The sequence below is a fragment of the Barbatula barbatula genome, assembly GCF_947034865.1.
Source record: "Barbatula barbatula genome assembly, chromosome: 20".
In the NCBI taxonomy this organism is placed as follows: Eukaryota; Metazoa; Chordata; class Actinopteri; order Cypriniformes; family Nemacheilidae; genus Barbatula; species Barbatula barbatula.
The window spans coordinates 14,608,113-14,623,059 of record NC_136783.1 but is presented as its reverse complement, the minus strand read 5'-3'; the positions used below and the strand labels follow the sequence as shown (position 1 = coordinate 14,623,059).

At 38.9% G+C, this 14,947-nt stretch overlaps 1 protein-coding gene across 1 annotated transcript in view; it reads left to right on the top strand.

Moving 5' to 3' along the window:
- The window catches only part of foxj3 (forkhead box J3), a 74,193-nt gene extending 61,987 nt beyond the window's left edge, over nt 1-12,206 (top strand). The window contains exons 6-12 of the mRNA XM_079483717.1: nt 1,064-1,192; nt 4,100-4,274; nt 6,207-6,590; nt 6,978-7,070; nt 7,830-8,018; nt 8,090-8,191; nt 8,334-12,206. Of these exons, the coding sequence (XP_079339843.1) occupies nt 1,064-1,192; nt 4,100-4,274; nt 6,207-6,590; nt 6,978-7,070; nt 7,830-8,018; nt 8,090-8,191; nt 8,334-8,446 (1,185 nt within the window). The 3' untranslated portion in view covers nt 8,447-12,206. The remainder of the gene's footprint in view (nt 1-1,063; nt 1,193-4,099; nt 4,275-6,206; nt 6,591-6,977; nt 7,071-7,829; nt 8,019-8,089; nt 8,192-8,333) is intronic.
- Nucleotides 12,207-14,947: the final 2,741 nt, after the last annotated feature.

Sequence of the window (14,947 nt, the reverse complement as noted above, 5' to 3'; positions counted from 1 at the left end):
TTTTAACACTACATCGTGCCTGCCAAGACGCGGGGCGTACGATACTTTCTCAGCCAGCATTGTTGCGATTCCATTCATCCTTTTCTACCACGCCGAACTCAATGTAGGACTATTCTCCCAGGAGCTCATTATATTTATTCCCTTACCGTCCCTTCGATGCCTTATTTATTCTCGTTTTGCAGCCAGCACATATTTGCAGTTCAGCTTTTCAAATGATAATTGGGATTATCGTTTTGAAGTGGAGGTTATCCGCCGTGGAAAACTGCGCATTCATTGGCGTGCATAGAAAGGTCAGGGTCTCTGTAGCATTGGGAACCTTTGTGAGCAGTCCCAAACCAATTTAAGCTCTGCAAGTTGATGGGCCTGACGCTGCCAGCAGCATGACCTTTACTGAAGGAGAGCGCTCGGCCTTTCGGCCATCCAAGACTGCAGATCATCTTGCTGGCCAACAGCCATGTTCCCTCCATATGAGACATGGCGTGGGGCACTGCACATTAATGCTGACCTTGCTTTCCTACAGTTCTTTACTTCCTTACCAGAGGAATTATTAAAAGAGATGAGAATTCAGAGTCTTGGAGAATTACACATTTTTGTATGCAATTGTGGATGTGACTTCCGGTTTCATCGAGCTGAAGTCTATGGTTTTTATTATGGTTTATATAAAAACACATCGTCTCTGAGCCTGTTCATTTCCATCAGACCTCTGAAACCAGACAGCTTGTATTTGTTTGTACCCCAACTCTGTTTAATTGTCGTATGTCAGGCTAACTTTTGGAATACTATTTCCTTCTTTACTTGGGCAGTCGTGGCCTAATGGTTAGAGATTCTGGCTTGTGACCAGAAGGTAGTCTGTTCGATTCTCAGGGCCGGCGGGTAACGACTGAGGTGCCCTTGAGCAAGGCACCTTACCCCTACTTGCTCCCCGGGCGCTGCAGTGATAGCTGCCCACTGCTCTGGGTTTACGTGTGTTCACGACTTGCTGGGTTAAATGCAGAGGTCACATTTTGGGTATGGGTCACCATATTTGACAAATAGGTCACTTTCACTTTCATTTGATTTCCAGGTGGCATTGTACAACCCTGACCAGGATGGGAGTGACAGCCCTCGAAGCAGCCTTAACAATAGTCTATCTGACCAGAGTCTGGCCTCTGTTAATCTCAACAGTGTGGGCAGCGTGCACAGCTACACACCGGTAAGATCACATTCACTGCCACTCAAACTTTCCATCACCTGCTGCCGTACGAAAAGATTAAGAGACCATTTCGGAGAACATTTTTATAGTGAATTTTTAATCTGAAAAATACAGATCATCTTTTCTGTTATTTTGACATGTTTCCCTCCGTTTTTAATTTTCAGCAAATAAATACAATATTTCCATTATAAAATATTGTTAGTAGTTCACAGAACGCATACCTATAGATAGTACATTTTTAAAAAATGGTCTTTTAAAAATGAAATGGTCTTTTAATAGTTTCCGTGGCTGTAGTTTAATGCAGATATTTGTGCATGTGTGTTTGGTTATAAATACATAATATTTTTTGTATTAATCGTTTAACAGCCCCATATGATAGCATTGTATTGGAAATGGACAGCAGTCATATAATGCTTTCGTGCCCCTTTGGAAAGGCATAAATAGCCCATTCATTAAATAGCATGGAAATGGGCCATCAGCACATTTCCCTGCTTGTCTTCTACAGAATAAGTAAATAACGACAGAATGTTTGCATTTCGGGAGAAGTATTCCTTTTAACCTCTCCAGAACCTGGGGAGGACTCTTTATTTACCCAGTCTTTTTCTGGAGCTCAGTTTATGAGAATCCAGAATGCGATTGTCAGAATGCTGGTGTGCGGAGGTCTGTGCATGGGAGCGTGCTGACGCAGGGGTTAAGGAAATGAAAGGCAGTGCTCATACCGCTGGAGCGCTGCTAAAGAGAGACGCTGCTTCTGATGTCCTCCCACCAGAGATGCTGCCTCTTTGTTGTGGTCCCCCAGAACCCTGCATGCACCTCGCTCCAGGCTCTCAGCATTGATCCCGCACAGACACTGATAGATTCACTTCAGCAGGCCAGACAGTGCTCTCTCTCTCTCTCTCTCTTTCTCTGTCTGTCTATTCTACTCTGTCTTTCTCTAGTCCAGCTGATACAAACACTGAGATCTGTTTGAATTTAACCAGATTACATGCGGCCGTCGTTACAGTGATGCACAGCGTGTCATCTCACTCCAGCTGCACATATTTCTTGGGTGCAATTAGTACTGTCTGCTGATAATGTCACATGCGAGCAGGTGACTTCATGTCTTTGCTTTTGGAGCCTCTTTAAACAGCGGTAACCAGCGAGTCCTGCATCGCTGTGGAGTGGCAACACTGCTATTTTTTTAAGGACAATAAATCCATAGTAAAAAATATTTGTTGTCTTCAACAATAATAAGCATGCCATAGTTAGTCGAAGTTAAAATCATAAACATATGACTTTTGAATTAGAAGTTATTAGCTTGAAGCAGACTTAAAAAACTACTATATATAGCCTATTTTGCAAGATGTAAACAACACTGGTCCAGAAGCACTTCCCGTTTTGTTCCCACATCCAGAATAAAAGTTTTTAGGTACTGAAATGTGTTTAGATAGTATTAGTGCTGTCGACTGATTAATTGCTTTTGTTGACATAAAATATGTTTGTATACTGTATATAATAATTATGTATATAAAAAGACATACATATATATATTTACACATGTTCATACATTTTTATAGTTATATATAATTTATATTGTATATATATATATATTTATATATTGAATATATAAATGTATATATTTCTTAAAATCATACATGGATGTGTGTGTTTTATTATATACATAATTATTATACACAGTACACACACATATTTCATGTATACAAAAACCTTTATTTTGCTAAGTTTAGTAGCATGAATCGTTTGATAGCCCTACATAGTACACATCTGTGTACTGAGCATAATCATTTTCTATTTATAAACACATACATGTAAACATTTAATAAAAAATATAAAAATTACGATTTTAATACTATTTAAATGATTGTTAAATATAAATAGATGTAAGTATTTCCTAAATCTGTATTCATGTGTGTGTATGTGATTATAGATACAAAAATGAACTTAATAAAGTAAAAATAAAAAAAGAATTTAATAAAGTTATAATCAGTTATTGAGTCTGACACTGTTGGAACAAGTGGCGAGTGGCTAAGAATTCTCGCACCTCAGTACTTGTTTGCATTAGCTTTGCAACGTTTTCAGATCCATAAATTTGCCCTCACCAGTTTTCACCGACAGCTAGAATTCGACTTCGCAGGAGTGGCAGATGACTCCGTTTTGCCTGCCTCTCCAGTGTGTATAACACTGTTGTCTCGAGCTCAAGATGGCACAGCCTCTGTCCTTGTGTAAGCCACAAATATGCTCGGCATTATGGAGGCCTTGGGAGCCGTTCAATGAATCAGTCATTCTGGGCATGAAAGGCATTTCTGCAGATTCAAAACATTACGCTGCTTCCCTTTCGAGTCTCACACTTAGAATTTAATTGATGGTAACGTTTAAGCCACAGTAAACCTGGAAAACTATAGTGTTGGATAACAAAATATATTCTTGGAAAGATATAAATCATTTGATTCATTTTGTTGTATGAATCAATGCCCGTTTGTACATATTGTTATTGCAGGCAATCTTTTATGATCTCGCTGTCGATTTCAGCCGTATCACTCAGTTAGTTTTGCCAAGCCTTTAATTACAAAATAAATTGCTGTAAAAAACAACTTCAGAGTCTCTCTGGAGACACGTCTGTTTTGATCATGGCTGTGTGGTTATGTACAGCTTCAGCTGGGCTCATAAATAAGCGGTCAAGAATACGGAAGGCTTGTGCTGCCCGCTCCTGCGGTGTGCAAGGCACTTCATTTCCTGTGCTGTGATGCTGAGTGCTGTAGTCAGTGCTGTCATGTTCTATCTGAGCTCTAATCTGCCGGTCACTCGGCCTGGGCTGGGCTGAACTGAGCTGTGCCGCCTGTTAAAGAGTGGCAATGCCAATTTCTGTCTTTCGTAATATTTTGATCGTCCTTCTGTCCTGTCTTTCAGGTGACTACTCATCCAGAGCCGGTATCCCAGTCCATGAGCTTGCAGCAGGCCCCGCAGGGCCAGTACAGCATACCGGACCGCGACAAGCAGCTGCTCTTCTCGGACTTCGAAGATCTTAGTGCCTCCTTCCGCAGCCTTTACAAGAGTGTGTTCGAGCAGTCCTACAACACACAGGGTGAGTTTTTGCAAGTTGCAATCGGTTGTTTCGCCATCTTTGTTTGAAACAAAAATAGCTAATAATTGTATTTACTTTATATGGTTTGTAGTCAAATAACGTTGGAATATTTGTCACCATCGGGTTTTCCAAGCATATTCAACTTCATTCTTCAGGTCACGTTGAACAGTTCGTCTACTAAGAAAGGTGACTGGAAAGCGTTAACGGTATGAAATACGTCACGGTCGGGAACATTCACATTGCTGGATTTAGTTCACGGCAGGCTTTCCCGTCTTCGAAATGAATGCCTGTTTGTAATCTGATTGACTGATGTACAAAAAGCATTTGACAGGCGCAACGTCACACCTCCGCGTCTAACCCAGTCGTGCGACTCAAGCGCTTTTGATGTAAAGGTTTCCAAAGTGAACTTCTTTAATCTATCATCTATGTTTCATTAGCTGAACGTTGTTGGCTTTTTATGTGCATAAAAGTGAAATCTCTTAGTCAGACAAGCTCGAGCAATTAAAATGAGCAAATAAAGCCGGCAAGAGGATTTCACACCCCACTGCTGGAGACACTGAGCTAATTCACTGGCTTTGATAATAGGTAATGAACTCGCATTATTATTCAGGGGGGCTGCTGGCTAATTGCTTTTTCTCTGCTCTCCCATGGTTGGACAATAGACTTTCCCTGCTGATAAGAGATGCACCCCTGTCACCCCATCGATGAGTGCTCTCTGGCGATTGCGGCGATGTGAGGCCCGCCGTCTGCTTTAAAAGCTCTCCACCGGAATAGCTTTACAGCGCCAGCGCCATGATGGACAGGGCCTCTTAAGACCGCCAGACACACGCTTCAATTATTTCTATTGAGTGTGCAGATGTTGGAGGCTTGTCAGGCGTTTTTAGAAACTAGTTTGAAACAATCGCTACACAAATGGGAAGTTAAGAGAGGAATCGGGACAGGTTTATTTCAATTAGTTTCGGTATTTCTGTCACTTTTATCTGTAAAACTGTGGTTTATAAAGCCTTGACCTTTAATTTAGAATATAATGTCCTAGCAATAAAGATTTTAAAACATAACATTTCATATTTTTATTAAATGGGCAATTGCAGCGTTTTTCAGTCAAAACTTGAAATATACATCTTCAGAGAATGTGTTTGCAATATATAAACCATCCTTTTTTTTTACTAATAGAGTCCAGACATCAAAAAAAGATCTGTCTGTGCACAAGTTTTCTATTTTAAAAGAGGAAAATGACAAAAAAGGATGCACATGTTTCATATTTATGATGAAAGTTATGGATGTGACAATTCACTTACATGACTATGAAAACCATACTTTAAAAACCCACAAAAAAAGCTTTAAACCACCCAATTTTGACATCAGCCCTATCAGGATTTGTTTTCATCTTAATGTTGACATTTGCATGGGATTGCCAATGTGTAATACTTGATTTACTATGTTATATCCTTTTCATAATTCCTTTTAGACCTTAAGGAATTTTTCATTCTACACCTCAATAATCAGTCTCTTCTTGTCCATGTTTGATGTTTAATATGCACAAGAAGTGGGATTTAGGTCTGAGTTTTTGGTCTGGGTGGGGCTAGTTGGTACAAGGTCAACTACAAACCTAAATAACCAGGCAACCAATACAATTTGATGTGGAGTTAATTTAATTTAAAATTAAAAGGTACTTTATTGGCATAATTCTGGGTATTTACAATATTGCCAAGGCATCACACACAAAAAACATACTACAATAACAACAAATAATAAGGTGGAATTACAATAAGGTGCTAGGTACAAACTTTAATAAAATAATACTAATACTATTAAAATAAATAGATCCAGAAACACAGTTTTAGGCTTTTAAGTTGTAGTTGTAGTAAATGGGTTGCATATTACAAATTTTAACAAGCTGTGTGACGCGCACTATCTGTTTGATCCTCACAGGTCTGATGGGCATGCCGTCGGAGTCCTCTCAGCAGACCCACACCTCCTGCTCTTACCAACACTCCCCCAGCAGCACCATCAGCAGCCACCCTCACAACAACCAGAACAGCATCACTAACTCTCACCCCAACAGCATCCCCAACAGCGGTAGCCAGGTGCCTCTTTCCCACCCCCCTCATTCCTCCCACAACTCCCCCCACGGACAGCACCTCTCCCAGCATGGCTCGCACACCCAGCACAGCCAGCACCCGCAGCACAGCCAACATCCCCAACACAGCCAGCACGGCCAGCACCAGGCCCACGGTCAGCAACAGCAGCAACACCAACACCAGAATCTGTCCCATCAGCCCCATCCTGCCCAGCAACAGATGCAGTGCAACACCGGTAAGAATCTGCATCTGCCATGATTTGGTCTAGTTCTTTTTCTTCGCGCTTCCTCTCTCAAATCCTCTGTCTCCGCATACTTCCCTCAACACTGACAGGCCGATTTATTCAGGCCTCTTCTAACAGTCATTTATTTTAGATTAAAAAATGAATGGCAACTTTGGAGCAGTCAGCAGTAAATCACAGGTTGATTTATACCGCTGCCTCTAATGAGAACAAAGCAAATGCACCACAATTCAGAGCTGCAACCCTACAGGCATGAACCAGAGGGCCATGGCTCCCCCTGCTGGCTCCGGCAGGAACTGTACTGTGGATGTGCTGTCTGATGTGGCCTAATGCAACATTGTTTTGACTGTAATGTATCACTGTTTTCACCTGGTCTTCCAGGTGACTGGTACCCCAACCTGGATGCACTGAAAAAAAGCTGCCGCATTGCCAGCAGCTACAACTGGGCTGATGTGGACCTGTCACCTTTTCAAGGTATTGTCTACAGTTTTATGTTGGTATGCTGTATGTCGAACAGTTATGTACAGTTTGGTACTACACTGTAATTACACTGTAACCTTTTTTTGCTTTGTGTCATTTAAAAAAAAAAAAAAAACTCCAACTCATAATAAGTGTAGCAATTTAGCTTATTTTTGTAAGTTACAGCAACTCCAGACTGGTCAAAATTGTAAATAGGAAGTTGAAATTACTCGTAAAGTGATTTTTTTATTTTAAAGCAAAACTTATAATGTTTCGCAGTCTAGCCTCACTTTTAATATACAAACATTTTCTTCTATATAGTACATTTACTTGATTATTTGAATCATGGATATTTATTCATTTATTATGGATATTAATTTATTAAGACACACTTACAATATTTCAATATTTTTTGGTTTTAACTTAAAATGATTAATTGTAAAATAAAAAAATAAATCTAATTAAATGAATACATAAAGACCTGTCTTTAATCTAGCTTCCTAAATAAAGGCCATTGTTTAAAGTTTAATTGCCTAATTCCTCACGCTTACTGAGTCGCGGTGTAGCGAACCGTGCTATCAAATGGCATGTGTTTTAATTAAATACCAAAACAAAATGTTATTTATAAAATCCAACGACTAGCAATTTCCTGCCATTCCGTGTAGGTCACTCCGGTGCTTTTCATTTAAAACAACAGGCATGCTTTTTTCTTTCAGTTTCGTGAAATCGGCTCCACCAACCGAATAAATTATCTTGTGTCTCATTTTTCCGAAGGTTTGAAAGAGAGCATGAGGCAGGCTGAGCTGAATAACTGGTCCCTCGAGCCCACTCAGATGGCAGACCTCTGCTCCTCCATCAATCAGTTCTTTGCTCGCACTGGAATCCAGCCACAGGGGGCAGTGCAGCCCCCGGTGTGCCATGGCTCCATGCATCCAAACAAGCCCAGTCCACACATCAATGCAGGTGAGTGGATTCAGCCGTCCTGTTAACCCACAGCTGCGATTAGATCCGTCGTAACACAGTCTGTTTTTCAGGAAACATGTACATGGATACGAGACAGAGCATGAGTTCTATGATGGGTCCACCGGGCTATCCACACATGCCCCCCATGAGCAGCGCTGGACCTACTATGACAGGTCCGTCCCTCTTTTCCTCACTCTTAGAGACAGATGAATTGCTACTTGCTGCAATCAATTGTGTTAAACACTTGGTGATTCATTAGCATCCCTTTCGAGACGTTTCCACGTAGTGACAGTTTCGCTCTGTTCTGCCACTCAGGCCATCACGCTCAGATGAACCAGCAGCACATGATGCCTGCCGGAAACTTCCAGATGCGTCGCATGCCCGCCGACGACATCCAGGACGACTTTGACTGGGACTCGATCGTGTAACCCAGTCCCCGAACGCCAAGAGTGTTGCAGACAAACGAGTGAAGAGCGGATGGAAGCAGAGTGTTTGTGTTACAGTGCGAGAGGGCTGGACCTGGCGCGTCTGCACGCCCGTGACAGAAGGCAGATTGGAACGGGACACTTGAACAGTGCAGGTTTTGCTCTGTATGACCTGAAAGAGACTCCTGTGTTCCTGGTGTTTTTATGAAACAAAACGAAAAAAATCTATTACTTTGAAGACAATCACATTTACTAGGACGGTTAAGTGATCGCTTTTATACTTGTCCGAAGGGCAAGTGTTTCATTTTTATGTCGAAATGTCTCCCCACCCACAGCCTTTCTGCGAGCCCACTCGATTGCCAAGCTCTCCCCTGCTCTTCAACTGTTGTTCTGTGATTTTTCGAGTGATATGTCCGGCTTGTTCTCCCCTCTCGTGATGACTTACTCAGGCCTCGACTGCCTATCAGACAAGATCGGCTCTCTCATTTGTGTTTTGAAAGTTCGTTCGAGATGCAGGGCACTTTTTTGGAAGAGGGACGACCGTGCAGGTGACGTAGTCTGTCTTCGAGTAAGGACGTTAGGCGGTCGCTCTGATGGGTGAGACAGCACCGGTTGTCCGTAAAATTTTGCTCCTCAGACCCTACACACTGTAATATGTAGAAAAGTCGCCAGGCATCTGAATCTGATTCTTACAGATTAGAATTTTGTATGGCTCATAACAAGACGTGTAAACCACATTACCTGCAGTATTTGTACTCGTGTATCTTTGCTGTCTGAAGTGTATCATGTTTTTGTCACTTACTAGTTTTAGGTGAGTCTGGAAGCATACAGGAAGTGATATCGATCCAAACCTCACTATTAGCAGTTTCTCTATCATTAGTTTACGTTTGCATGTACAATCCTCATTTTCGTTTTTTGTCTATTCACCTTTCAGTATGTTTTCTTTTTAATGAATCGACTCCGATAGTCTCCCGATTGGACTGCACTTCATTTAATGCCCTCAGGACACATGTCACTGAATTTTTATGTGTTATTTTGCTTAGCATAAACTCGAGCGCTTGCTCATTGCTGCACAGACACAAACTTTTAAGAAGAGAGGTTTAGCGGTTTCGGACTGTGAGTTCAGGGTGTAGCGTAATGCTAATAGAAAGTAAATGATGATTAGATAATACACTAATAACCTAATTTTGAACTACAGTACAACCCAACATTTGTTTAGTCCACTAGTTCTTGTAATAAAAAAAAACGTATGCTTAGTCAATCCAGAATAGTGATGTCATAGGATGGCAGGAACCAGAGAAGATCTATTGTATAATGCTCTTGAAAAAGATAGTCGAATGCTTGCTCCAGGGGATTGTACTGTATCTGCAGTCTTTAGTTTTAACAAAATCTGCTCTATTACAAGAAACGTATTCAAGCATACTCGAATGCCCTTTATAATGGTTTATAGAGGATCCTTAGGTGTTTTGTGCAATGTAATTTATTTAGGGCTATCCGTGATCACAATCATCTCTTTTAAAGAGCACAAAACCAATGCACAATTGTTGAAGATCTAGACTAGAGTGTCCCAGAATAGATCCAGACATTTACCTTTGTCAGGGTATATATCGCTGAGATGAGCACTTTGAGTAGGTCGGATTTGGGAAATTATCAAGATGATTTAAAAATGTCAATTTAAAGCCATAGAGTGCAGTCGAATGGGGAAATAGTGGATCTGTTTTCGAATGTTTACGCTTTTCATTCATCATACTTGCGCTTTTGTTGAATTATTTATGCACGTGTATGTGCTGACAGATTTGACTCGGTAAAGTGCAGTAAAATGATCTAACGACAATCATTTTTTTTCTTTTGTTTCAGTATTAAAAAAGTATTTCTAGAGGTCTTTGACATGTATTGGTTTCTTGGGCATGAATAGATCGCAAAACCTTAATGTCATCGATGTCCTTCGAATAGTCATTTAAAATGCGAGGGTGACAAAAAAACTAAATCAAATGTCAAAGGCTTATAATTACAAATAATACTGTGCATTATTGTTTCATAAGGACAAATATGATTTGATGCTTTGTGGCCGGTTTAAGATTTTCACAGTTAAGGAACCCAGTCAGTTTTTTCTGGTTATCTTTTTTTTGTTTACTTTTCATCTCTTTATGTACTGTGTTACATAGCTATAAAACGAATCCATACATAACCAAGAAACAAAGAAGCTGATGGGATTTAAGTTTGCAAAGTCGAATCCTTACCTAACCCTTAAAAATCTGTTTTTCAATGTATGTTCATTCAGTATGCAGTGATGCTGAATCTGTGAGTCTGCTCACATTGCCTACAACAGAGAAAAAGATTACAGAACTGTTTTCCACTTCACCCCACACCAATAGTTCATTGTCTAGATTTGCATCTGTTTGTGTTTGTTATGCCGTACACATTGTGTTTTGAGCTCCCTACATTTTCCTTGTTTTCTCTTTTTTTTGTGTGACTTGAATGCTGTTCAAGTGTTCACATGCCTTGTTAAACTAGCCTCAGTGTTTGTCATACGAATAGCTTTCAGACCGGTCATACGTGCACTAAAAAGAATTAAGAAGCACAAGCGCTCATGTGGTTCATTAACCGAAGCAGGATCTCAAAGTGTCCGCTCGCTCGCCGCCGCCAAGCGCATGTTGAGCCCATCCTCAGTGTGAACTTTGATTGCATACTGTGGTGTACACCCTTTATCATGGTTTGTCTCGATGTTGACCTCAGAAGGACTGTCCGTTTTAAGTTGAAAATATTTTGTATGTATTGCCAATCTATTTGTGGTAGTGATGTGTTTGGATCTCTTGTTTGCCAAAGAGAGAAAGCTCGATTTTGTAATATATAAGGTCGCAGGTAATGGGCGTCCTTCCCAGTTGAAGGGAAAAGTAAGTCTGATGGATCGGACTGAACGGAAAGCTTACGGGAGAGAATGTGAGTGTGGACAGGTGATGATTAGATGTTCTCTCTCTCTCTCTTTTTCTCAAAAATGAAAAAAAGGAAACATTGCTCCTTTGATTTTGTGTTAGTGTTGTGTGAAAGTTTTAACTGTTCGACTCGGTTTTCGTAAAACAAAACAAAAAAAGAAAAGAAAAATACAAATAAAGTGGAGATGCATCTGCCAGAGAGATTACTGTAATGACAGGAAGGTTTGAGAAGCCTTGTTACATTTGCGGGAGAAAACTGCCAACAAGTTCTGGTATTTGGAGCCTATTTTATTCATTGTTGGTGTGTTGTTGTGCTTATTGTAAATATGTGTCTTTTCAATTGTCCTTTTTCCTCTGGGGTGGTGAGGGGTCAAGGCAAGGGCTCGGTTTCACCTGTGAAAGAAAAGAGGGAGATGAATACAGAGTATTTTGTTATTGTCTAATCCAAGGGTGACACAGTATGTATATATCTATATTGTATATATGTGATGAAAATGCGTTGGCTTTTTGTGTGACACTACCTTTTACCTGTACTATGGTTCAACATTCAGTGTTTCAATGTTTATATTCTATTTTAATCTTTGTTTTCCGTTTGATTTTGTCCTGGTCATTACTTGTATTTGTTGTTTCCTTTATTTTCCCCGTTTTGTCCTTTTTGTTATTGCACGGTTTATTACTTTTGCTGTCCGATAAGATGACACGGCTTCTCTTTGTATTGGTTTTAGTGCTGTAAAATAACTCTGAAGTGTCATTAGGATTGTCAATACCCCATTTCCCCTGATATGCATGAATGGCACTTAAAGAAATAAAATATGTTAACTTCACTGTGGAATCTTTCGTGCTTTGTGAAATTTATTTCGCAGACAACTTTTTTTCAATCTATGTCCACTAAAATATTCAGAAAATTATTTGTAAGGTAAACGACAATTCATTAAAAACTTCTGTACTTCACAGGCTTGTTTTTTCCTATCATAAATCAAAATAAATATGAATATGATCTATATATATATATTACATAACGCTTCATTATGTAAGGTCTTTATACACATCTGAAGACAGCTATGTATATTATACTTCTGATGATAAGACCGCTATCGATGTTCCTCAAATTGTGAACTTTTTGCACTTTTTACCCGAGCCGCTGCTGTGTTTGAAGCCCCCTAAAAGTTAGCATTTCACTACACTTATGTTTTCTGGCACCACGCTGCTTTGAAATCGGAAGTGTTTGTAATCTCCGTTTCTTCCTGACGTGCGCACACAGTCCCTTGGTACTTCACCGACCTATTTCAAATTTTGCAAACTGGTGCTGTCGCTAACTTGGCAACCTATTTCTCGTAACTAAAGCTCATTCAAGCTATATCCTCTAAATCCTTTTATTAAAAACTCCAAAATAAAAACCCTTCCAGATTCTGGCAGAAATCATTTTTGCAAATGTTGGCCAACAGCAGGTTGATAATTAATAAGCTCATTTAATAAAAAAAGCCATTATGGAAATATTTACTTTCGTCAAGAATGCTTACCAATGAAATCATAAACCACATATTTTACAGGTATAAAGTGTTATTTAGGGAATGTATTTGATTTTACAGTGCTGGGTCTTTGGGTCTGGTACAGTCATGCATACTGTACACATACCGTTCAGCTTTTCTGGAAAAACATTGTGCTTCTAAATAACCTGTAACCTTTGCAAATACTGTATAATGCTTTTTAAGGGGCTTCTTCAGCGGAAGCCCAGGGGTCCATTTCTTTGTGCTCTATTTTTAAAAATTCATGATCCTAAATGTTGCACAAACTTAGACCAAATATTACATAACTAAATGCTAATACATTTTAGCTTTATGGTGTCAAATGGAACTGGTGCAGAGTTGTATATAGGATAATGCAAACAATATTACACTGTTAAAAGTGAAAACTTTTCTAAGGACTTTATTTATATTTTACAAACTGATAACCAGTTTTTATTTGTAATGCAATTCATTGGTGCCACATGCTTTATGCCTTGAATGTTATCTTATGTCTTAAGTGTGCTTTGGGTTTTAGTTATCAAAGATCTTCAGGGTGCTGTATTGTTTTCCATTATAATTCATCATAATCATCATAATAAACATCATAATCCCATCCCCAACAATTGAGGGTCAAGGCATCGTATCATGTTGTAAAGATGGTATTAAAAGGAAAGTTAAGCACTTTAATTATGTCAGATAAGAGGATAGGTTGTCACTAAAACTTTTTTAAACTTCATTAAATTACTCTCGTTAAATCAAAATGTTTTCTTTTAGATAACTTTTTCTTTTTAGAAGTGAGATGCACTGACTAAACCAAACAGAGGATTTTTTTTATTGCAACTGACCAAACAGAGGAAGTTATTTTACTGATCCAACATGTAAAAGATGCAAACTGTCAATAAACATAAAATGCAAACTCTCCATATTTCTCCTTGACTGCAAATATGTGTCTTTGTTAAAAGTCTGTGCTTTGCATGCATATGAATGGATGTGTACTATTCATCAACCAGGTCATTGCAGCTCTGTCATATTATGGAATGCTTGAGATCATAATTTGTAAAATACAAATTATTTTACAAATAATTTTGTAAAAGATATGGGATTTGTAAAATCATTGTTAGTCACTGCTTAGTGTGGTAATGTTAATCTTTCTTGTATTGTTAATAGAAGATAGAACCGTACAACATAGGCTTGTGAAAAAGCTTGTGTACATATCCTGAGAGACAAATGTTTCCACACACATGAGGTGGATTGAACTGTTAATGTGACCATTGTTACCATTGAACTGTTAATGTGATGATCACCCCAAAAAAGATCCATATGCACTGCAGAATAAAGAAAAAGGATATGACTCAAGCGGTGTGCAGGTAATTTATAAAAAACATTTATTAAACAGTCAAGTTAGATGAGATGTTATGACTTCGTGTAGTGTGTTAACCTATAAGTGATGTGCCGAAATACCTGCAAAAATATTCGTCTGGAGCTAAAATGAAAGGAACTACATAATAAAACCCAGTTCAAGTACTGAAACCAGGACTGCCCTCTAGTGGCCTTTAACTTAAATTACAGCAAACATTTAGACCGCTTGAGAAAACTATATTGTTACTAATTTTAGCATCCGAAATGATTGACTCTAGAAAAGGTTAATACTGTTATCATGTATTAATAATAAAAAATGCACAGTTTAGGAAAACCAATGAATTGACATTACATTTCATTTTATAAATGGCATTAGTGGCTATAATGCTTTACAAAGAGAAACTTCTTCATACTACACCGGTATCTAAAACATTTCTATAACCTTTTAAATGCTGCACCAATTAAATGTTTAATTGCATATTAACCTAAAAATATAGTCTGATCCGAGTTAAATTATAAACATAACTTATGTCCAGTACAAGATGGTTTCAGAATTGAATATATTCTTTGTTTAGCCAAACTGCAAGAATGTGGACATTTAAAAAAGGTCGGGTCTATAATAAGAACTAAAAGCAATTGTCATAATCTATTTCGTTTTTTTATTTATTTATTAAATAAGCTAAAATTGCTTTCTTTAGCAGTTTTAA